General features: G+C 34.2%; 5 protein-coding genes and 1 long non-coding RNA gene across 9 annotated transcripts; 2 read left to right on the top strand and 4 right to left on the bottom strand.

Annotated features, from left to right (window-relative positions):
* Nucleotides 1-975: 975 nt before the first annotated feature.
* On the bottom strand, nt 976-3,093 carry LOC110821278 (3'-5' exonuclease-like). Its single transcript, XM_088219765.1, has 3 exons — nt 3,010-3,093; nt 2,500-2,660; nt 976-2,224 (listed from the first exon to the last, which is right to left on the bottom strand). The coding sequence occupies exons 1-3, from the start codon at nt 3,091-3,093 to the stop codon at nt 1,606-1,608; spliced, it is 864 nt and encodes a 287-aa protein (XP_088075891.1). The 3' UTR covers nt 976-1,605.
* Nucleotides 3,094-3,359: 266 nt separating this feature from the next.
* Nucleotides 3,360-4,206, bottom strand: LOC148253643 (uncharacterized). Its single transcript, XR_015819032.1, has 3 exons — nt 3,957-4,206; nt 3,588-3,616; nt 3,360-3,485 (listed from the first exon to the last, which is right to left on the bottom strand). It is a non-coding gene; the product is annotated as an uncharacterized LOC148253643 (long non-coding RNA).
* A 750-nt stretch (nt 4,207-4,956) lies between these two features.
* On the top strand, nt 4,957-11,683 carry GALK (Mevalonate/galactokinase family protein). The gene is made up of 13 exons (XM_088219720.1): nt 4,957-5,187; nt 5,377-5,564; nt 5,813-5,859; nt 6,103-6,197; nt 6,312-6,394; nt 6,683-6,751; nt 7,505-7,690; nt 8,095-8,229; nt 8,331-8,465; nt 9,043-9,113; nt 10,284-10,361; nt 10,909-11,050; nt 11,139-11,683. Exons 1-13 carry the CDS (start codon nt 5,025-5,027, stop codon nt 11,247-11,249), a joined length of 1,503 nt encoding a protein of 500 aa, XP_088075846.1. The 5' UTR covers nt 4,957-5,024; the 3' UTR covers nt 11,250-11,683.
* Nucleotides 11,684-13,892: 2,209 nt separating this feature from the next.
* LOC110821258 (uncharacterized) lies at nt 13,893-16,715 on the top strand. The gene is made up of 4 exons (XM_022051038.2): nt 13,893-14,234; nt 14,471-15,256; nt 16,129-16,270; nt 16,410-16,715. The coding sequence occupies exons 2-4, from the start codon at nt 14,809-14,811 to the stop codon at nt 16,468-16,470; spliced, it is 651 nt and encodes a 216-aa protein (XP_021906730.1). The 5' UTR covers nt 13,893-14,234; nt 14,471-14,808; the 3' UTR covers nt 16,471-16,715.
* A 982-nt stretch (nt 16,716-17,697) lies between these two features.
* Nucleotides 17,698-18,541, bottom strand: LOC110821259 (cell wall / vacuolar inhibitor of fructosidase 1-like). The gene has a single exon (XM_022051039.2). The coding sequence runs from the start codon at nt 18,386-18,388 to the stop codon at nt 17,846-17,848; it is 543 nt and encodes a 180-aa protein (XP_021906731.1). The 5' UTR covers nt 18,389-18,541; the 3' UTR covers nt 17,698-17,845.
* Nucleotides 18,542-18,633: 92 nt separating this feature from the next.
* On the bottom strand, nt 18,634-22,666 carry LOC110821257 (DNA-directed RNA polymerase subunit beta). 4 transcript variants are annotated; one of them, XM_022051034.2, is made up of 4 exons: nt 21,503-21,657; nt 19,785-20,559; nt 19,151-19,287; nt 18,634-18,901 (listed from the first exon to the last, which is right to left on the bottom strand). In XM_022051034.2, the coding sequence occupies exons 2-4, from the start codon at nt 20,404-20,406 to the stop codon at nt 18,767-18,769; spliced, it is 894 nt and encodes a 297-aa protein (XP_021906726.1). In that variant the 5' UTR covers nt 20,407-20,559; nt 21,503-21,657; the 3' UTR covers nt 18,634-18,766. The 4 variants fall into 4 exon arrangements, 3 of the variants coding, with proteins under 3 accessions (XP_021906726.1, XP_021906728.1, XP_021906729.1); XM_022051036.2 differs by having other exon boundaries at nt 19,785-20,585; nt 21,503-21,649; XM_022051037.2 differs by having other exon boundaries at nt 18,714-18,897.
* Nucleotides 22,667-23,072: the final 406 nt, after the last annotated feature.

Below are 23,072 nucleotides of genomic sequence, written 5' to 3'. Positions count from 1 at the left end.
AGATATTTTGTGCTTCAGGTCGAACTTTTAAATGCACTCGTTGACCTTCAACTCATTTAGAATACTAAATTTTATAGTATTATTTTAAAAATGAATAGCGTTTTAACAGTGTAGTTACTTATTAAGCAGGATTATGGTACTAATACGTATGTCGTCCTCATTTGTGAGATCAAACACTTACTACTACAAGACTGGTAGGTCACGATCCAATATGTCTAAAGTAAAAATAAATAAATGCATTGATTGATTGACAAATGTCAGTTTATCTTTGCCGATAATCTTCAATTCTCATGATCAAATACCGAATGATCTCAAACAGTTACTCACTGACGATATCATGAGTGTCTCTTGTTCATAAATGTGGATGACGATCTCTTAATTTTTTGTTGACTTTGGTCTCTCTTTGTAAAAAAAAAAAATTAAATATATAATTTAAATTAGTAGTTATTTTATTATATTATAATTATTGATTTATCTATATTATTTAATTAGTAGATTTGTAAATTTATTCAGAAAAAATTATAAATCGCAAAATTGTCTAGTTAGTTTTAAAGACTAGACACATTGAATACATATATTATGTACGCTGTATTAAATTACTATCTTAATATTTCACAATCAAAACAAGAAACATTATGTGAACCATAAAACAGAGTATTAATAAATATCAATAAATATATATTTTTTCTTAATGAATATAAATATTGTTATATAAGAGATTTGGTATTGAGATTATTTTTTAAAAAATTTAAAATTATTGTAAATTTTATTTTTAAATTCAGATTTAATCTAATTATAAAATAGTAAAAATATTTCAGTAACAAAATTAAAATAATAAATTGAAAATTCCATTGATTAAGAATATGAAATCCCAATTCCCATTAAATTTTACAAGAGGGACAATTATTTAGATATCCTACTACGGACAACAAAACCAGCATGTTATGGATATTCTAAAAAGAATTACATTTGCCTTTTGTACCTGTAATTCTCAACTAGAAGAATCTTGCCATGCATACAATAAAAATAATAGTAAGCAAAACAAGAGTAGCATTCATTCACATCCAGGCTCTGTCATGCATAAAAACATTTATGTTTAGAAATTTAAAACAAAGACACCAGCAGTTCCTTATAAATTCAGAAGAACACAAAAGCAGATGAAGTTGCTCAAATGGCAAAAAAACAATACCCCATTTCACCAAAGGACTATTGAAACAGATATCAGCAAAAAATATAGAAGACTGCAATGAAGTTGAGTTAGCATATATAACAGAACATGGTAATGCATTGAAGTCTGCATCCCTAATAGCCTATTTTAATAGAAGTTCAGGGGAGGATTACAAAATCTACACAGCCAGAGAACAAAAGCTTAAAGTGAGCACCTATACGGCTATATATGGCATATAAATTCATCCAAAAAGAAGCATCTAAGACCAAACCCAAACCTGTAACAAAAGGATCAAGACTTATCATAGTCCCAACCCCAAGCCTTGTAATTCCTTCCCTAGTGGGAAACTAACAAAAGCATCTACACATGCATAGTGAACCTTCATGTTACTAAGTCAGTAAGCCTCCCCATTACTCATCCCAAACCGACTCACAGACTCAATCCCAAGCCTGTAGTTCCTTCTCCAGTGAGAAACTAATAAAAGCATCTACACAAGCATACTGAACCTGCTCGTCACTAAGCCAGTAAGCCTCCCAATTACTCATCCCAATACAAACCGGTTTTTCCACACCCTCGGCGCCCAATATTATATGTGCCAACCTCTCCATGGACAAGTTACTGCTCAGCCCCCTCCTCTCTGCAGCAACATCCCGAAGCTCAATAAGCCTCGAAACAGAAAGTTCATGCTCCGATTCCCGGAGCAGATACTCGTCGTTGTAGTTCCAAACTCCCACAAACGTGTTTCTCTCATCATGGAGGAAACGGCGAAGAGATAAGGGAACCGAAGGGGCATGCATGAGTTGGAAAACGAGATAATGACAACCAATGCAGAGCTGGAGGGTAGCGGCTCGAGGGTTACTGGAGGGAAGCCATTGGACGCCGAGGCCTACAACAAGCTTGTGGCGACGAGTTCGGTGCATGTGAAGGAGCCGGTAGAGCCAGCTGCTTACGACATAAGGTTTTGAGGTGACTTTGGTAATGGTGGGGTAATCGAAGAAGTTGACTGTGAAAGTCCTTTCACGGTGTGGGTTAGGATCATGGTGGGGGACATATGTTTATGAACTGGTCATTCATGGTGATTCTCTCTATCGCGGACTATATAGACAGGTGTTTAGTCCGCTTCCTCTGGTTATGGTGTCTAGGGTTTATAGAGAACTAAATGAGCAAAGAATTCAGAAATGTAAAGAGGCTAAAAACGTATGGCAAATGAAAATCCACTCCCAAAATACACACGATTTTAGGTCGTGATCAATGTATTAGTGCTTTATATGATAATATTTACATTTATATAGGAATAATAATTAGGAAGACTCGTGGTAAAGTAGAAAAACCTGCTACTACATAAGACAGACGACATCGTTTGCTGTTTCCTCTCCAAGAAAAATATCTTCCGGAGTTTCGTCGTCTTCTCCGGCTGAAAACTTTTTGACACCCAATCAAACGAGCTTAGCCACACAGGAAATGATGAGTCAAGCAATACAGAATACAGGATCTGTATATTAATAAGCACATAACCAGACTATCAGTTGAGATTTATATGAATACGAAATGATCAAAGACTTCTGAGCAGATCAGTCATCTGCTAATTTTATGGTTTGTTCATGAATCTACAAAAACCATATAAAACTTTTCCGCACTAAACCCCTCGCATCTAAAAGCTTCCGCACTTGTAATTTGTGCTTGGAACCGAACAGTTTCTTCTTATGCCGTCCAACTGGGATTCAAACAAATGTGAAGCGACTACCCACTAAAACACGTCGGAGGATCAACGGGACGTGGTTGGCGTAGCCTATTTGATAGATGAGGCATCGGCTCCCCACGCACAGTTGCAGTGTATCTACCTGTGATTCGACGCCAACGGGAGTCCACTGGATCCCGAGGTCCACACCAGATGGCTGATATAGTCGCGGCAACAGTAGAGCCATTTTTTAACAACCGAGATCGTTGCCGTCACGGTCACCTTCACTGAGGCACCAAAGAATTCCACGGAGAAGTCGCGCGACTTTTTGCTGTTCTTAAGACTTTGGATATCCTCGCTGCTGCCATTTATGCAGAGAAAAGGAGACCGATCTTGGGAAAAAAAGAGTTGGTTATTATAGTCTTGAATTCTTATATTGATTTTTCAGTTTTCGTGCTTGTGAAGGGACTAACGAACTAGTGCATGCTTGCTTTTAATTATTTGAATCATTACCTTGACAGTTTGGCGCTTTAGTATACCAGTAAGATGAGACGTACAAAAGTGAAAAGGCAAAACGCAGTTGCTTTGGCGGTTCCTTTCTCCGCAAGCTAACATCCCCTCAGGAGCTTCGTCGTCTTCCTGAATTGAAAACCTTCTCTGACCGTCAATCAACAAGCTCGCCGGAGCGAGAAAAAAATTGAACAGAGAGCATACAAGATCTCTACACTGGTAAGCACATACCTGAAATACTTGTTGATGATGCTCATAACCTGACGGTGAAAAGATTAAAAAATTAAATAGACGCCATAACAAAACATGATACGAACACCGAATGAACAATGAACTCTGGAAGAAACTTCAAAAGTTTTTATTATAGCTATTTAAGTTCTGTTCGTGGATCCAGATGAAAAAATAAAATGAAGTCCGCATTCATTCTGAGCAATCTATGCCTAACTCTCTCGTGAGCTTAACAAAACCGAATCACCAAAATAGCTCCTACATCTTAACTTCATAAGAGATCTGAAAACTGCAACACTACACCGCCGTTTATGTTCAAAACGAAAGCAAAGCCAAACCCGGCTGCAATCACATATATGAATCAGTTCTCACAAGATATAGCGGACGGTAGCGGTGGCGAAACTCGTACAGCCAATTCCAGAAGTTGTTGCCGTCATAGTCACCGTCGTAGAGGCACCGAAGAAGTCCTCGACGTACTCGCGCGAGTTTGTTGTGTTGACGACGCCGGTGATTATTAGTGTCGCTGCTGCCATTTCTGCGTAGAAGAATACCCTGTACGTGGGAGAGCTGAAGGAGTGGATTTCTGTTTTGATTTTTTAGTTCTCGCGCCTGTGAGGAGAGTAGCTAGTATATAGTCGCTCAAACCGTGATTCTAACGCTGTGGAATGATCTGGACCGTAGATTTCATTTGGAATAGTTTGGTTTACTCATTAATTGCCGTGAAACGGCAGCGTTGCAACGGGTGATGATGACTTGACACAGCTGCTACTCAGTAGCTGCTAGGATACAATCACTAATCGCTGCGCGCGGTAACTGGGTAAAAGTGTACGTAAACAAAAAATTTCAACGATACCTTTATGTATTTTAATTATTAAATTATTAAATATATCAACTAATTATCTGTAAGTCGATAATATTTAAATACATTTTTATGTTTTTTATAAAAATTTTAACTTAAACTTTTTTTATAATAAATAAATTTTAAATATAATTTTATTTTCACTTAGAATTTTTCACAAACTTAAATTTAAATATAGCAAAAAAAATAAAAATTAACAATTAAGTAATATTAAAAAGAATTAAACGATAAATCAAACAAAGTTTTATTTGATTTTACCAAGTCATTTTAGGAGAGGAAATTTTGATAATTACGCGGATTTTATTTATTGGAATCTCAGTCAATGTGTTATAACGAAAAGATAGCAGTAGCTGTCTCAAAGAAACAAATATTATTATGCCACTACCGTTGATGTTATCCGAATCTATGGTTCGTTGTTATCTTTCAAACACGAATTAAATAATATATTAATAAATTAATATTTTAATAATGAATAGATTAAAAAGGCAAATATAAAAAGGATTCGCAGAGAAAGCTGCTTTTTTGTTTTCGGTTTCGATTCTTTTTGAAAAGCTCTCGAGTTGAATTTCGGAGGTGTGAAAATGGCGAAACACGAGGAGCTTCCAATTCCGATTTTCTCATCGTTGGAGCCGGTGTATGGAGAGGGATCTCTCCATGAGGAAGCTCAGCTTAGGTTTGAAAGATTGAAAGCTAAATTCGTTGAAGTCTTCGGTCACCCGCCCGAAATCTTCGCGCGATCTCCAGGTCGGCCTTCCACCGTCCAATTATCTGTTTTCTTTTTGTGATAAAACGAGTGTGCTGTGTTCTTAGCTGGATTTTTGGAACCACTCAGCTTTCTCCATCTAACTCGCTGCCTGATGAATTCGCGAATTCCTTTGTTTCTAATTTTGCTGGTTATAATTCGTGGATGGTTTGATGGTTGTTTGTTTGCAGGGAGAGTGAATTTGATTGGAGAGCATATTGACTATGAAGGATACTCGGTGTTGCCGATGGCTATTCGCCAAGATACGATCGTGGCGATCCGCAAGAACAATGATGCAGGAAACAATCAAAAGTTGCTTCGAATTGCAAATGTAAACGAAAAATATACCATGTGTACTTATCCTGCTGATCCTGACCAGGTAATATATACATAGTAATTTAGTGTATGTTGGTTTTAATGGACTGAACTGTTCGCTAATTTTTTCTGCGACTCGAATTTTGACTGTTTCTATTTAGTAAGAGAATTGCTTGTTTTAGATTGATTAAATCTGGTTGTCTTTGTATGTTGATGTTAAAAAGTTAATTTTATGCTTCTACCTTTTTTCTGCCGCACGTAAAGGAATTTGAATTTGTCATAGTACATGACATTTGACTATGTATCCTGCAGGAAGTTGACCTGAAGAATCACAAATGGGGTCATTATTTTATTTGTGGGTAAGTCCTTGTAATCGAAACTGGTGTAATTGCCAGCTGGCTTTGATGAATATACTCATTTAGCATATACATGATTTTGAAGTAACATCCATCTAAAACATTAGGAGAAACAACTTTATTCTGGAAGAATAAAAGTTCATGGCAAACTGAAGCGGATCAATATGATATGATTTTCTTTTGCGGATTATGTTAGATTGGGGAGTAGATACAATTAATTAACATATAGTTGATTGTATCCTCCAGATATAAAGGTTACCATGAGTATGCTAAATCAAAAGGAGTGGATGTTGGTCTGCCTGTTGGACTTGATGTTGTTATTGATGGAACAGTTCCAACAGGTATGCTGTCATGTTATTCTATGGCTACCAAATAAAGGTTGATTAGTGAACCTTTCCTGACTCTGCTTTATTTCTAAGTGAAATTTAGTCTTAAGTGATTATTCTTTAATGTAGGTTCTGGTCTATCGAGCTCAGCAGCATTTGTTTGCTCCGCTACCATTGGTATTATGGCTGTCTTTGGTGTGAATTTTCCAAAGGTATATTACTCAACCAAAACTCTCCAATCACAATTTTGCAAAGCTTATGTTATTTAAATTTTCTTCTAATCTCATTTTAGTTTTTAGTTGCTACTATTAATCCTACTATGATGATATTCGGACATGGTCCAGTTAATAACATTTGAAATAAAATAACTGACTAGGTTTGTGAATTTAGTTGGCTTATTACAGATTTTAAAGTGCACATTGCTATATCCTTAATGTTACAATATACAAGATTTATATTTTGTATGTGCTTTCCTTAACTGTGACTTCTGCTGTCAACAGAAAGACGTTGCACAACTCACTTGCGATTGTGAACGTCATATCGGAACTCAGTCTGGTGGAATGGACCAGGTTACACATTACTATCTAATTATCCACTTTATTTAATTTTGATGCCTCTCGCCAGAAAATATTCTTTACTTGTCAACTTGTTTCTTCTATTATTTAATTTCTTATGTTAGTTTTGAGTTTCATGTGCCTTTTTAGCTCTGAAATATGGCAAGAGAATCTTTTTAGATTGGAAATCTACACAAAATTTTACATGTTTCCACTCAGGTTTTGTTGACATTTTGCCAGTACATGGATCCACGATTTGTTGTTTTGGGAGGGTCATTTTAGGCCCCTCTTCACTTGAAAATAGAGAAACTACTGTTTTTTTTTTCTCGAAAGGTCCAATTTTGTGGTTCATATTTATTGCCAGGTTTAGATGACATAGTGAGTTAGGACTTGTAATGTTTATTAGATAATGACTTAGCACTCTCTCGAAATAACAGCCTAAGGCAACAGAAGATAGACTGTTTATGCTTAAGTGGTGTACATGATTTTCATAATCCATATTGGTCTGCGGTCATTTTGTGAGCATGTATTGTGACTCCTTATGGCAGCTCTCCAAACTCTATCATTAGGATGCATAGTCATTATATCATTCTATGCCTTAAGAAGGTGCTCAAAAAATTGATACCATCTATACTGTTGAAAATTAGTCAACGAAACCATAGTGTTTTCTCTTACCATGTAGTCCCTGTCATGGTAAGTCGAAAATCTTGTTAAATATTGTAGTGTTGAAAATCATGCACTGAAACCGCAATCTGTTTCTCTTAATAGGCAATCTCTGTCATGGCTAAAAGTGGATTTGCTGAGCTAATTGATTTTAACCCTATCCGTGCAACTGATGTGCAACTTCCTGCTGGAGGAACATTTGTGATAGGGCACTCTCTGGCAGAGTCTCAAAAGGCAGTCACTGCAGCTACTAATTATAATAATAGAGTTGTTGAATGTCGACTGGCTGCTGTAAGTCATTTGGCTACATTTTTGTACTTTCTTCACCTTCCCACTCCTTACTCTCTTACTATTCCTCCTCACTGCATTGTATGTGTCTTGGTGATGTAGGAGAAAGAGAGCTTAGTTAGAGTGTTTGAAAAAAGAAAAAATTATAAGAATAAAAAATTGGAGGCATCAGATCTGAATTATTAAATCAATAGCTCTATTTGTATAGTAATCATAGAATTACTGTACCGAATAACTAATTTAGGATTTTCTCCTTATAGGCATCAGAATATAATCAAAATAGTAAAATTTAAGTCAATCTAGAAAATCCATTAAACAGAAAAATAGACTATAACAGACACTTGCATAAGTTCCTGGGCTTTCTGCTAACATTCTTTTATATTGTAATATCCTTTCGGGTAATTCAGATTGTACTGGGCATAAAGCTTGGGATGAAACCAAAAGAAGCAGTATCTAAAGTCAAGACTCTTTCCGACGTTGAGGGATTATGTGTATCATTTGCCGGCAGTCGTAATTCTTCAGATCCTGTCCTTGCTGTTAAGGTATCTGTCATTTCTTTTCTGCTTTTAGTAGAATGTGCACTGATTCTGCTTTTAATAAAACTTGTTGAACTAGAATTTTGTCTTCATCATCTTTGGTACAGGAATTTCTGAAGGAGGAGCCTTATATTGCTGAGGAGATTGAGAAAATAACTGAGGAAAAATTACCATCAGTCTTAGGCAATCATCCAACTTCTTTGGATGTGCTAAAAGCTGCTAAGCACTTCAAGTTACATCAGGTTCTTTCTTCTTCTCCCCATCCTTGCCTGCCACGCTTCCTTTGAACTCAGAGTGGTCAGAATTTTTTTTTATAACTTATGATGTTGATTTTTGAGTTTTAAGAACTCTGCATTTTTATATATTCGTTTCTTGAGGCTTATGTAGTTGTGCCTGGAATTAAGTACCCATTTGCTTATGTTCACCCTGATAAAAATGTGCATAAATAGTTTAAGGCATTTCCCTTAGCTATTTCCCACAGCATACTATCTGCAAATGAAGTAGCGATTTCATTAGAAGCCAGTACATCGGTCCTGAAACTTGTACTGTTGATCTTAAACTAGGCACAAGTTATGGATGAATATTAAAGGTTCTGATTTTTTAACAGGAAATGGTGAATCATTATATGCCTTAATTGTGGTATAGTTGTGTATTCTAACAATTCAGCAATTGTGGTTGACATAATACTTCAAAAAATATTGTTTAGTTGCATATTCTTACAATTCAATAATAGTTGACATAATACTTAAAAACATATTTTATTTTCTTGATTGTTATATTTTGTAAATTTCTCATTTACTGTCTACTTGCATTTTTCAGAGGGCGGCTCATGTGTATTCTGAAGCTCGACGGGTACATGCTTTCAAAGATACTGTATCGTCGAAATTAAAGTGAGTTTACATGCTTGTGATTGTTATCATGTCGAAAATGCATTTCATATTTTAATAGATAAAAACATGGTGTAGCGTAGCTTTGTATTTTGTTTCAGTTTTTAGAAAATTTGTGCTAGGTGCTTATTGGTTAAAATTGGTTAAAAATGAAGTAAGTTTTAGAAAATTTGTGCTAGGTGCTTATTGGTTAAAAATGAAGTAATTTCCTTTTTTACTGTATTTGAAAGAAGCTTGTTGCATTATCAAGTCGTTTTTTTTTTTGAATCTCTCTCAATGGTCTAGACTCGACATGTACATTGGAAAGCTTTTTAAACTTTGAAGAACTGCTTGTCTTTTCCATGGCTACTTTATGTTTCAAATATATTAGTCATGTTGCTTGAAAACTTACTTTCTAAATTTGAAGAATTGCTTCAGTTTGCTTCTATTAATTGTTCTATTGTCTTGCAAATTAGTTTTCTCAATATACTTCCTTCCATGTAATACTCACGCAGACATATATGTATGTCTATATATAAATGTTTATGTGTATTATCCACACACATGTTTGTAAATACATAGTATATATTGACTGTGTATATATACATACCATGGGGTTTATTGCATGTATACATTATGCACATATATGCACTAGATAGATGCAATGTACATTATGCACATATATGCACTAGATAGATACTGCACCCATACAGTCACTTCAAAAATATATACACTGAATATACACAACCACTTTACATATACTACATATGTACATTGTTTACACACTGCATATGCACAATGTACATGCATTATACCTATATGCAATGTATATATGTTATGTGTGGAGTTAGTCGGCTAATGAATCAGAAGCTCTTTTGTGATATAAAAGAAGATAAAGGGTGTAAATTTGTAACAATGTATATTTCTTTTCTTCACTGAGCAAAAAAAATGCTTGCTTAATTTTCACATAACTACTTCATCTCCATTTCTTTAGCTTGCAAACCAGGAAAAAAAGAAGTATGATGCTTTCTCTTCCTTGCTTTTCCCTTCTAGTTTTAGTTTCCAAAACTACACTAAATGACGTAAGAAACTTGGTTGCCATTTTTTTATGATCTTTCATATTTAATTTATGGCTATACTGGAACTGAGCTCTAAGTTTCTGACTTCTTTCAAACCCAAAAATTTGATCTGCAGTGAGGAGGACATGCTAAAGAAGCTTGGAGATCTAATGAATGACAGCCACCACAGTTGTAGTGTTCTCTATGAGTGCAGGTAAAGGCTTATCTATTCAGTTTACAGAATAAGCTCGTAAGAATTGATAATGGCCAATGTACGAGCAATATGATAAAAGAGAAATTTCAGTCTTGGATAAAAAATTGTTTCTGATACAGGAGTTCCTAGTGAAATGGGAAATGACTAAACCTTTGGATGAACTATCAATTCATCTAGTTAATTGCAGAAGCTCCTAGTAAATTAGGAAATTTCCTACTTTTGAGCGTGATCTGGACTATTAATTTTTTAGATGTGAGTAAAGTAAATTCGGTGCACACTGCATCATTCATGTGAATCTTATGCGTTTGAGGGGACATAATTCCTCTGACCAACTCTTTCCCCCGTCACATGTGCCCTTTACCTCATCCTCTTCTGTTGAACTGAGATCTTATCACATTCCTTCCTTGGACCATTTTGTTCTCTGCATCTTCAATTTTCTTACAAATTTTCAAATAAATCAATGTCCTCAGAGTCGTAGGTTATATATTTTCTTCATCTCTAGTTCAAAATGATGATGCCGATCATGTTTGCTTATTCTTGTGATTAGCTGTCCCGAGTTGGAAGAACTTGTGAAGGTTTGTAGGGATCACGGTGCTCTAGGAGCAAGGCTTACGGGAGCTGGATGGGGTGGTTGTGCCGTTGCTCTCGTGAAGGAGGCTATTGTTCCTCAATTCATCCTCAATCTCAAGGTGCATAAACTCATTAACTGGAAATTTCTAATCTGATTTCTCGAAAAAGCAACGATGATTGGGATACTGACATTGTTTTCTGCATCAGGAACGCTTCTACCAAAAAAGGATCGATAGAGGTGTGATCAACAAGAATGATCTCGGGCTCTACGTTTTTGCTTCGAAGCCCTCGAGCGGTGCAGCTATTTTCAAATTTTAGTTTTATCGAGAGAAGTCTGATTAATTGTTCTAGGTTCATGAATAAGACATTTGTTTATGTCCATTTATAGGTTGAGATAAGAGCCGGAGGTATTTTGGCCTCTCTTCACCTCCCCCCTTCTCATCAACGGGAAGGACTCCCCATAGGTCTCTGTCTTTGTCTTGATTGGGTTTTTTTTTTTTTTTTTAATCACCATCTCACAGCCAACAAAATATCCAATTAGAATAAGATAAAGATATTATCCCGAAATTTCTAGTGGAGCAAAAAACAAGACTCGATAGGACTCTGATTGCGAACCTTTACAGAGGATCAGGTAAATAAAGCTCCAGAGATTACGTTATTTCGAACACACCATTTTAATACATTTCTCCATTAAAATTATTAAACCTGACAATAAATTTATTTTTAATAAATTATAATTTCATCTCGTATAATTTAATTTTATTATAATTCAATTTAATTTCAGCATATTTTTAATAACATTGTATCCTAATTTAATTTTTTGTTATTTTATAATTTATTATTTTAATGCGTCTATAGAATGACATGTCTTTTTTTTTTTTTTTTTCTCTTCATAACTTTAATGTCATAATTAAACTAAATATATTTCTATGGTACGAAGTTATTTTATATGGTTATTTTCCATCATTAATTGCGATCTGAAGAATATATATATATATATCAAAATGATTTTCCATCTCTTAAAATAATTATTATATGACTCCCGCAGTAATTACCTGCAGTGTATAACATCGTATAAATTAAAATTGGGAAATAAAAATAGGACATTATTGGAGGTGAGGACCACCTATAATTGCGGCACACAGGGCATGGTGGATTTTAAAAAATCCAAGCCCACGTGGTCGTGTCCATCTCCCAGGTCGAGTCCTAAGTGCCCAGGAAATGGTAGGACGGGCCCAGACCTTGACTCTCTCTACTGCACGAGTCGGATCTCATTCCACCCCTCTTATTTTTAAATATGCCCCCCTCAATTTTTGGCCGTTAATTAATAACAAACATGATTATTTATCTTAAATTATTTGATAATTAAAATGCTAATATGATAATTAAAAAAATGCACAGATCATGTAATAAGTACTTATTATAATAAATCACTAAATTAATTTTAAAAATTCAGTTGGTTCTTACTATTTAGTGCAATATATTTTTTTATTCGTAATTATTAATTATATTTGAACATTTTAAAAAATAATAATTTAAAAATTAATTTTTATTAATTAAACTTATTTTTTTGTGTTTTTTTTTTAAATAATCCAACCATTAAAATTTTTTTCTTGGGGTTAAAAAATGAACTGAAACAAGAAAATACTATGAATAAATAAATAAATCATAGCAAATGTAAAGTTTCAGAAATTCATGTAATAATTTAATTCGTAATTATTAATATCAATAATTGATTTAATATAATTTTCGAGACAGCACGAGGCAGAAAATAACAGTCCAAATTATGCATTAAATGTTGGTTAGAAGTTAAGTAACAAACGTAATGTGAGATGCTGCCCCCACGATTCTCTCTTCTGTTTCATTTCATAATTCACACACATCACTTTTCTTGCATGCATGCAGCAGTACGACCACCTGACACTTGCCACATGGATTTGTATTTTGTTTATTCACAATATCTTTTTTTTATATTGTACAGTAATAATATTGATGTATAATTATTATTTGTTTGTTATATTTTACCCGTATTTAATATTTATATGAAAAAATATATTAATTTATAAATAGTATTATATGACCTTTAAGAATAATTGGTCGTGTATTGTTTAATACATGCACGTAATTTTGAAACACACAATATTATATAATTGTATGAAATAATGAACTTAAATAGTTGAATATGATTTTACCTTTTAATTCTATAAATTTTTTCAAGAGCAAGATATAGTCGAAAAATTATAAATATTTATATATATATATATATATACATGATACATGTCTATGCTCTTTTGCCCCGTCTTGAAACTAATCACAAATTGGTTAACTGTATAATTTGAACATGTAGATTAATAACTACCAAAATCTACATTCTTAATTAAAAAATACTTTAGTTATATATATATATATACATACATACATATATATATATATGTATACACACAATCTCTATCACCAAGTGGGTTATGGGGCTAACAAATAATTTAAAACTATTAAATGGGTGTGGGTTCTAAATAATTTCCTACCTACAAGGCAATAATCGTCTTCAATTAAATTATTTTTTCAATTTCAATTAATATTATTATTATTTTTTAAAAAATTAAATTCAAGATTTTATTGGATATTTATGATCTTATGGGTTGTATTTATCCTACATTTCTCTTAAATATTACCCTAAAATTTAAGGACAACATTTGATGTATTACACACACATATATATATATATATTATATTGTTCCTTAATAATTAATATTGTACGAAAGTGACAAAAAAAAAATGAGGGTAATGTCAAAAATCATAGAATGAGAAAAGTATTGGGGGTAAAAATTGAAAGGGAAAGAAATACAGGGATCATTTAGCAAATAAGAAACCATCCATCCGCCTTGTCGTGTCGGTGAATGAAGTTTCGTTTGATCTCCTCTATCACATGCTTATTTCCCGTTGTATTTATATGACGCCGCGACACAATCAACACGCATATCAAACACTCTTACACCCCCCTGATCCTTCTTCTTACAGATTCAACAAGTGGGAGAGAGGGAGAGGTGGAGTTTATCTTATTAAATCTTTTGAAAAAGAAAAAGAAATCCCAGTAATCATCTACTCCTTTATCCGGTACTTTCCCGGCTTTTCTCCCCCCCATCTATCCATCTTTTTCTCCAAAAACCCGCACTTATAAACACCTACCCTTTTCGATTTTACGCGTGTACCAGGGACTTGCCATTTTCGTTTCCTAATCTTCCTTTCTTTGCTCTTAGTTTGACCCGCATCGGATCTGGTTTTTTGCTTCGCTTTCTCCTCAAGGTAATTTTACTTTCCCTTTTTATAATAATTTCCTTTGTTGTTTAGGTTGTGAGTATGCTAGTGATTCGCTTGGTTGTCGTTTTAGTCTCGTGGGTTTGATTGAATATTACCCAACTCCTACCTTTTTGATGCTATAAATTGTCCTTACTTGCTTTATTTTCAAGCTTTCCATGGGATTTACTGGGACCTTTCTTGTGATTGATTTCTATTCTTTTCTTTTTTGTTAATCAATGCAGGGCTGTATACATGTATATATTTGGATTATTACTTTAGAGGATTGGCATTAGTTGGTTCTAGCTAGAAAAAGTATATTCCTCGGAGGCATAATACAAGTTTGGCATGTTGGCAACTGTAAAAGCCAGATGATTTGGAATAGTTGAAGTTGGGATGTTTTCAGTGCCAGTTTTTGCCTTTAACTCGCTAATCAGATTGACTCGCAAAGTGGTGATGTTGGTGCAACGGGCTGATATCAGCGGCTTAAATATTTTTTTTTACTGGTGTTGAGAAATCGGGTCTTTAATTTTGGGGTTTAGCTTAAGATAGACGGTAAGATTGGAATTGGTAGTCTTTTACAATGGTCCATATAGCTCCGAGAGAGAGAGATTTTGAGGTTGATCTTGAAAAAGGGGGGACGGTTAGCGAAGACAGGGTAGGTTTATGTTGTAATGTCTCTAATCCTGCTGGAGTTTCAGGGCAGAATGTCAATTCACCTACAAACAGGAAGTTGGAAGGGGGAGAAGCTAAGAATGATGTATATAAGAGTGTAGAGAAGGATAAGCATAAAAAATCTAGCAATAAAAAGGCTCCAAAACCTCCTAGACCTCCGAGAGGACCATCTTTGGATGCAGCAGACCAGAAACTAATCCGAGAGATAGCTGAACTTGCCATGTTGAAGCGGGCTAGGATTGAGCGAATGAAAGCCTTGAAGAAGATGAAAGCAGCAAAGGCATCATCATCGTCAAACGGGAATCTATTTGCCATCTTATTCACCATTCTCTTCTGTCTTGTGATAATTTTCCAAGGTAATATTTCCAACTGAATTTACAATTTTCTTAGCCAAACCCCTGTTAGTAGTCACTTATTTTTGGATCTTTAATTTGTACCTGGACCAAATGAATGGCTTAGCACAAATCCCTTCTTTTGTTACTTTTTGTATTAGTTCATGTTTTTGGAGAGTCATGTTCAGGATATCTGGATATGGTTTTTGAGATGTTTCCCCCAATTATCTGATGCAGTCGCTTTTTTCTATCTTAGTCTACTATGTTCCTCTGATAGTTGCTGCTTTTTCTCAAGTTTGATTCTTTCAAAAGCCATTCATTCAGAAAATTCGTGTGTTTTCCTTCCATTTGCAAGTGAGAATGGAGAACATATTACATAATTGAATTCCTTATCCGCTAATTCTGTTTGCTTCAGACGTTACCTTTTTTATGTCAACTCTTTTATAGCATACTTCAAAAGTTTTTGGCCCTTTTTATACTTAAATTGCATCTCTTCCTGTGCTCTTTTACCTTTCGGGGTCACCTCTCCTACCTTCTTTTCCGCGTAAGGCATCTTACTGGTTTCTTGTTTGGCAAGAGGCCAAGAAATTAGAAGCTAATTTGTTGAAATCGTACTGAGGGAGTTGATGTTGTGAATTCTCATTTGATTCCCTTTATTTTCTTCCGAGCCCTAATGAATCCACGAAGCATTATGCTCAAGCTATGTAAAAGTAGAATTTAAAAAGACATGTTCAACGATAAGGATACAAATTGTTCTTGAACAATTTTCTCAACCCGGAACATCATTTGATGTGTTGATAAGAGTTGTTTGATTGAGCTCAATTCATGCGGGCAGTGTTTAGGATGGAACTTTTTTATTTTTTAACCGATCTTTGTTCTCTCATGTGTCTTTGCAGGCATGTCATCAAACAAAGCGCCTAAAAGCTTCCAAGGCTCTGCGGTTCCGGCAGGAAGAGCAGACAATGGTTTGATTTCGGTTCAGTACGTTGGGAATCCATCCATGAGCGAGCCTAATGCACCCGGTTCTGGTTTCCCAAAGTATGATACCTCTCTTATTGAGCTGAAAGACCTTATTTCATTCTTCATTTTAGTCTCAGCACACAAGTACATACATGCATACAAAACATATATAAGTACATAACCTCAAACCCATATTGTTCTTATGGCACTTTTGCAGTTTATTACAGCAGACATCTGGTATGGATCCTGGAGAAAAGCTGGTAATAGGTGCAGGATGAGATGAACTAACAGCAGATTGGAATTCTAAGCAAAGCTGTTTTTTCATACTCGGCCTCTGTTGGCTTTGGAGTTTCTTGCATAATTTCTCTCCGTTTTGTAGGGGGAGGGGGGTTGACTTAAATTTAACACCCGAGGGGTATTTTAGTAATTTAGTTGCCTTCTTGTCAACTATTTTGGCCATCTTGTGGGTGTAACGCTTGATTATACAATATTCATATATATATATATATAATATAGTTCCAAACTCCAAACTCTAAACTCCAAACTCACAGATGATGTAATGGATTAAACCCATCTTTAAAAAGTTAAATTAACACAGTCTGGTGTGATTTAATTCTAAAGATGTTATTCTTTTCATGAATTCAAAGCCAGACTTGACTGGTTTTTGAAGTGGGAATGGCCCATTGTTAAATTATGTGCCACCACTCTGTTGGTTGATAGAGTAGATTTACTAAATTAAAAATTTTGAAATGAAATTTAGGCACTTCTAAAATTGAAATTAAATGGGTCCTACAAATTTATTCACAATTTACATCACCGAAGATACGAAATTCGTCGTAATTTTTACCGATACCGACATTTATACTAATTTTAGTGCATAAAAGAATAAGATAAGATGATTGTTTTTTTGTCTACAATCTTTAATTGTTGATGCCTTCTCGTTTTCTTTTTTTTAAATCAGATAATTTTCACACCCTAAAATTCAAGTCTGTTTACAGTTTAACTCAATACGAAAGAGATAATGATAATATATATTTTTTTTCAAATGTTAAAAATCGATAACAACTAGATTTTTTCGGTACGAAGTAAATGTGGATTCCCATCTTTCTTTTTTTTTTTTTGTCTCAGCTTATATTTGTTTGTGTATTTGAGAATTTCACAGTCCACACACCAAACAAAATAAGAACACTGGAAAATGGAGATGCCGATTCTGTGGTCTAAATTATGTGGTCTAAATACCAATTTTCTTCTCATAATTGTGTCTGAATCATGTCATCCCCCGTAAAAAGTTGTTAGCTCAATATATATATATATATTAGTTTCATTTTTAATTTGTATTAAAATAAATACTATATATTTTTAATAATAAATAGAAAATTATTAAATTCAAGTGTAAGTATGGTAAAAGTTATTAGAAATTCGAACATTTAATATTTTTTTAAAAATTTTTGAATATGAAAAAATAATTTTTTAAAAAATTTAATAAAATGATTAAATATTAAAAATTAATTTAATAATTTACATTAATTTTTTATTATAATTATAACAAAATACATATTTTCACTCTATAAAATAATTATATATATATATATATAATACACCAAATAGATATACCTTATTAAAACCAGAAAGCAGCAGATAATTGTTTGATCATCAACCACCTTTGGACGCCAGTTTCAAAATAGCAACAGCCACATCACACAGATTCCTCACCAGCTTATTCCTCTCCGTCAGTGGCGATTCCATCGAACCAGAGAATCCCTTCTCACACGCATCCGCCTCCTTCGCGGCATCCGATATGGCGTAGTTAGCAAATCCGTACTCGCCTTTACCCAACGCTTCAATGGCTTGCGGTATATTGTACTTAACAACCGGGATATACAGCTCGGCGCAATTAGCCAGCGCATGCTCCATGTCCGGATCTCTGCTCTGCTTGATTAGTCCTTCGATGTAATTGAGAGTGTCGGTCGTGTTCCCTAACACCACGTTCGCCATGATTGTCGCCAGAGCTTTCATGTCCGTCGCCGCAATCTGAGCTCCTGATCTGAGAGAGGACTCGCAGAGGTCGTAAAACGGCGTCATTTTGCAGGTTTGATCGATTAGGTCGGTGCAGCGGGATGGAGATGGAGAGGTTAAGAGGAGAGTGAGGTGAAGTAGGAAGATTGTTCGGGGAGAGAAGGCGAATTGGGTTTTCATGGTTGCAGGGGAGAGGATGAAGAGAGAGTTGAGGTTTGGAGTTGTAAGAGAGAAAGTAGTGGCTTCTCACGTACAAGTTTTTCAAAGACTTAATAATAAATAAATAAATAACGACAAAACTCTCATTAAAATAATAATAATTAAGAAAACTTATAATATTTAATTTAATCAAAATTATTAATTTATATATTAATTAAATTAAATTCTATTTTAATAAATTATAATATATTAAAATAAAAAAAAATATTTATAATAATTAAATTCGACCTGGTATTTTTGGGTATAAAATAGAAGGGAAGCTCGTGAGTGTTTTGATAAGGAGTCGAACGATTACGTAGATGCTGACATCACGTTTTTTGTCAAACTTTATTTGAGGAATTATATTACTGTGTGTTGGTGAATAGGCCGGTGATTTTGGGTCTTTCTAGATTCTACTACACAACAAATTGGGACTCCCCTGTACCAACCACTTTGCACTAACATGTGATCCTCTTTGTGTTCTTCAAATTCTTCCTTTTAAAAAAAAAAGAAAGAAAAAAAATTCAGTGTCTTAGGTAAGATTTGAATTTAAATCGTATATGTTATCCAAACTACGTATTTTTAATAATCTGAAAATGATTTGAAGATGTAAAATTTGATACACAGAAAGTTAAATCCATTACAAAAGTTTGAAGCGATCTAAACCTAACTTGAGATGTCTTTCGCCCCGGAAAACTTCAAAACAGCTAGATAAAACAAGGGTTCATCAACAAATTCGATTACCTCAAACGAATGATTCGCACCCACGTTCTCTAGACTTTTCTTGTCAGGCAAGTCGGAGACAACCACGTCCGGAAACTGTTTGCGTTGCTGCTCCAAGGCTTCTCTTCCTTCAGAATGGCTGATAACCAATCTTGCACCTGTACAAACATTTCTCAGAAAACTGAAGTTTGAGAAGTAAAAACAATTTTTTTTTACCAAGGGATTTTACAATCCACAACATTTCTAATAGTTTAAAGCTACTTGATATCAAATAAAGAAGTACAAGAGTCTATATTACCGAGTTAAATTTAATATCTTCCAGCCAAAAAGGAAGTTAAAACTTAGAAAGGAGTCTCAAGAACGGAAATCCCCGTTGTACTAAGGTCAGTTTCAGTTCGTTCAAGCAAGAAATGAAATTTCGTGAGTGCTCAACCATGAAACTTTATGTTGTGATTATACATATCAGAATAATATGATATTTTGAACTAAAAATTATTACAAGTTGAGTGGAAAATGAACCAAAAGGGGCATAGAATATCTTGAGGATTCAGTTTTTAAGCCGATGACACATACTTAGGCCTTAAAGTACTGAATTAGATCAACTATTCAACCCGAAAAAATAAGGAAGTGTTTCTTTACTGCCTAGAAAAGTTACCTGGCGAACAATGCTTAACCAGTGTCGCAAAAACCTGATCAAGTTTGAAGGGCAAAGCAGGCAGGAAATAGAGAAATACAACATCAAAAGGTGCCCACTTTTCGGGCACATATATGAGTTCTCCTTGCCAGCACTTAACCTTGTCATACTTCTCCTTAATACCAGCTAACAGGAATAGGGAGTCATGAACGACAAGCAACAGTTGGCAGGGTGATGAGTCAACCAACTGATCCACAAATCCTTCAGAACCAATTGAAACCAAAATCCTGGAAGTCTCTTCAATTTTTCCTGATTTTATGATGCGGTCAGTTTTTTGCCTATGTTCCTCGGAGTTTAAATCATTTGCATCAAGAAACGACCAATCTTTTTCAATGAAGTCTTCAAAGTTGATTACAGACACAGCCCCCTCATTTGATGGAATTGCAGCACTAAGAGAAGGCCGGGTAATATGTAAGGTATGGTACGAGTTCACAGGAAATGAAATAAACCGGTGAGAGACAAAAATGCCATCATGATGATGTGGCTGATCAAATGAAAGATGCTGATATCGTAATGGAAAATATGGCAAGGAACGTGAAGGCAATGGAAATAAAAGAGAAGAGGGAGAGAATAAAGAATCCATGGAATAAGAGTACTCTGTTTCCCGATTTGAATAATTGATTATGAGCAACAAGTCAAAACCTTTTTATGCTAAAGCTCCTAAATGCACTTGTTCACCCTAAAATTTGTTATTGCTCATATCTCAACGTAAATGCATATATTCCTCCATTAGCCCCTGCCAGTAAATAAAACCAAACCATTCTGAAAAATCAGACAAAAGTTTATAAGTAGACACATTTTAAAAGGGCTAAAGATATTAGCATGACTGTGAAGAACACTTCAATCAGAAAAAAACCCAGAAATGTCTAATTAGCTCATTCACAGTTCGATTCTGGATCATTTCGAAAAAAAAATTGTAGTATCCAATTAAGGTGGGGTTAAGTACCTATGATTATTTGCATTCATCTATATACATAAGATATTAGACACTTGTTCCGCAATGTGACCCATGTAACGAGTAAAAAATTGATGATCGAAGCAAGAAATCAGTATTGACTGAAAGATAATACGAATTGGAAATTGGGCAAAATGTGGAACTAATAAAAATTGGCAAACAAAAGTCAGTAAATCATACACCAAAAAAAGTATATTTGTAAACCAACCATAAGCTGGAAATCCAATACCTACTACCAGATTCAACCACACAACCATTATATGCAAGCACACTATATACCCAGAACAAGAAAGATGGAACTGCTTACACCGAAACTAAATCAGCAGAAAATAGAGAGTAAACTAAAATTATAAACATATATATATATATATATTCAGTAACCCAGTTCAGCAAATACGGTCAGCAAATTGAAACTAAAATCAAAGAATGGACTTAAAACAGATATATACCCATTTCCCATCCATTCCGAAAACGAACTTATTCATCAGATTTAAACCAGTGAAATTGGAAAATTTCTCATATCCCCAAACTGGAATCAATTACCCTATCAAGATCTTAGTAAAAAGATAGTCGCAACTGATGCCAAAACGATACGGCTCATACCAACATAAAAATGAAATACCCAAAACCCACACAGAAAAAATTCCCAACTAAAAGCAGCAAGTATTATAATTTCAGAAAAAAATTATATGAAACGACGAAGAACAAGTGCCAGGGAAATTACCCAGTCGGATGTCGAGAAGCCGATAGCAAAGAAACAGTGATTTAAAGGTGAGTGGATATGGTGGGAGTTTCTCCTTGGCTTATAAATACCTCGAACGAGGAAGCTAAGGCGGAATATAAATATTATTATAATTGATAAAAAAATAATTTTAAATAATTTTATAATAGTTAAAATTTATTTTTAATTAAAATAATTATAATAAATCAAACCCAATATTTATTTAATTTTATTAGATAAATTTATTTTTATTAAATTAAATATTATATATTTACAGTAAATTATAAATATTTGATAAAATTTAAATTTATGAATTTTAAGTAAAATATAAAAATTTTAATTATTAAATTATTAAAAATATATTTTTAAAAAATAAAAAATATTTACAATATTTATTAATTTTACTATTTTAAGAGGTTAATTGAATGAATTTCAATTAAATAAATATTTTACTATTTTAAGACAAGTTGTTACTTATTTTTTATTACATTATGAAAATAAATATTCTAACTAAAAAAAATATTTATTGAAAAAGAAATAGTTGTACACAAACCGAGGAGAGAGGAAGGCACTAGAATCAAAGCAACAACTTAGCAATGGCGGCAGCCACAAGAGAGAGCTGATTCACGAGAGTATTGGAACTGGTAATAGGCGAACGGCCACTAAACAACTTCTCGCAGGAATCAGCTTCGTTTGCAGCATCATTGGCGGCGTCTTCTGCGAATTTCGGATCGTTTTTCTGAAACGCTTCGGTAGCCTGAGGCACATCGCCTTTGATGATGGCGTTGTACTTTCCAGCGCACGAGTTCAGAGCTTGACTCAGCTCCGGTTTCTGCTTGATCAATCCGTTAATGGCGTTTAGTGTCTCGGCGGACTTAGCTTCGATTTTACCGACGACTACGACGCCTAGGCCGTTCGTGTCGGCGGTGGAGCTTCTCGGATCCGATTGAAGATTAGACACACACAGGTCGTAGAATGGTGTTTGCTTGCAGGTCGAATCTATCAACGGCAGAAGAGACGAAGAATCAACGTTTGGAGAAGAAACAATCAACGAGAATATTTGGAGAGAGACGAGCAACTTCGTCTTCATCTTCATCTTCGCTCAATCGGGAATTGTAAAGCTTTACACGATTGCTCTCTGTTTTATACCGTTGTACCTTTTTTTATGACGTCATAATTTTTAAATAAAGTTAAATTGTTTTTTTTTTTAAGTTAAAAGGAAATATATAGTTATGATATCGTGTAAAATAATAAATAGAATCAAAGAATTTTATATATGAAGTAATAATATTTCTTAAAAATTAATTAATTTCTTTAAATAATAATAAACGCCGAATCCTGGAATTAATTACAGGAGATTTGATTTAATTTAAAATAGGAAATAAATTTAATTTTTTTCGTAACGGAAAATTAATAAATATGAAAACCTAATTTTATTTTTTTAAAAAAAAGAGTCATCGCATTTTGCCTCCCTCTTCCTCTTCCTCTTTCTCTTCCTCTGGTAATCTCCAATTGTACAAAATGATGGAGACGAAGAACATTTCTCTTCGGCATCTCCTACTTCCCTTACTAA

Source organism: Carica papaya, chromosome 5 (genome assembly GCF_054855325.1).
Source record: "Carica papaya isolate Zhongbai chromosome 5, ASM5485532v1, whole genome shotgun sequence".
Classification (NCBI taxonomy): Eukaryota; Viridiplantae; Streptophyta; class Magnoliopsida; order Brassicales; family Caricaceae; genus Carica; species Carica papaya.
This window is presented reverse-complemented; position numbering and strand designations above follow the sequence as displayed.

Bases quoted from the DNA above. Each gene is read 5' to 3' on its own strand.
- LOC110821258 (XM_022051038.2), top strand. From the start codon at position 14,809: ATGGTCCATATAGCTCCGAGAGAGAGAGATTTTGAGGTTGATCTTGAA. The intron at 15,257-16,128 runs GTAATATTTCCA...GTGTCTTTGCAG, and splicing joins TCTTGTGATAATTTTCCAAG to GCATGTCATCAAACAAAGCG. The intron at 16,271-16,409 runs GTATGATACCTC...GCACTTTTGCAG, and splicing joins CCCGGTTCTGGTTTCCCAAA to TTTATTACAGCAGACATCTG.
- GALK (XM_088219720.1), top strand. From the start codon at position 5,025: ATGGCGAAACACGAGGAGCTTCCAATTCCGATTTTCTCATCGTTGGAG. The intron at 5,860-6,102 runs GTAAGTCCTTGT...TGTATCCTCCAG, and splicing joins GGTCATTATTTTATTTGTGG to ATATAAAGGTTACCATGAGT. The intron at 9,114-10,283 runs GTGAGTTTACAT...TTTGATCTGCAG, and splicing joins ACTGTATCGTCGAAATTAAA to TGAGGAGGACATGCTAAAGA.
- LOC110821259 (XM_022051039.2), bottom strand. From the start codon at position 18,388: ATGAAAACCCAATTCGCCTTCTCTCCCCGAACAATCTTCCTACTTCAC.
- LOC110821257 (XM_022051034.2), bottom strand. From the start codon at position 20,406: ATGGATTCTTTATTCTCTCCCTCTTCTCTTTTATTTCCATTGCCTTCA. The intron at 19,288-19,784 runs GTAACTTTTCTA...ATGTTTGTACAG, and splicing joins GGTTAAGCATTGTTCGCCAG to GTGCAAGATTGGTTATCAGC. The intron at 18,902-19,150 runs GTAATCGAATTT...TTTTTTTAAAAG, and splicing joins GTGCGAATCATTCGTTTGAG to GAAGAATTTGAAGAACACAA.
- LOC110821278 (XM_088219765.1), bottom strand. From the start codon at position 3,093: ATGGCTCTACTGTTGCCGCGACTATATCAGCCATCTGGTGTGGACCTC. The intron at 2,661-3,009 runs GTAGATACACTG...ATTAATATACAG, and splicing joins CCGTTGGCGTCGAATCACAG to ATCCTGTATTCTGTATTGCT. The intron at 2,225-2,499 runs GTTTTTCTACTT...GACCAGTTCATA, and splicing joins TCTGTCTTATGTAGTAGCAG to AACATATGTCCCCCACCATG.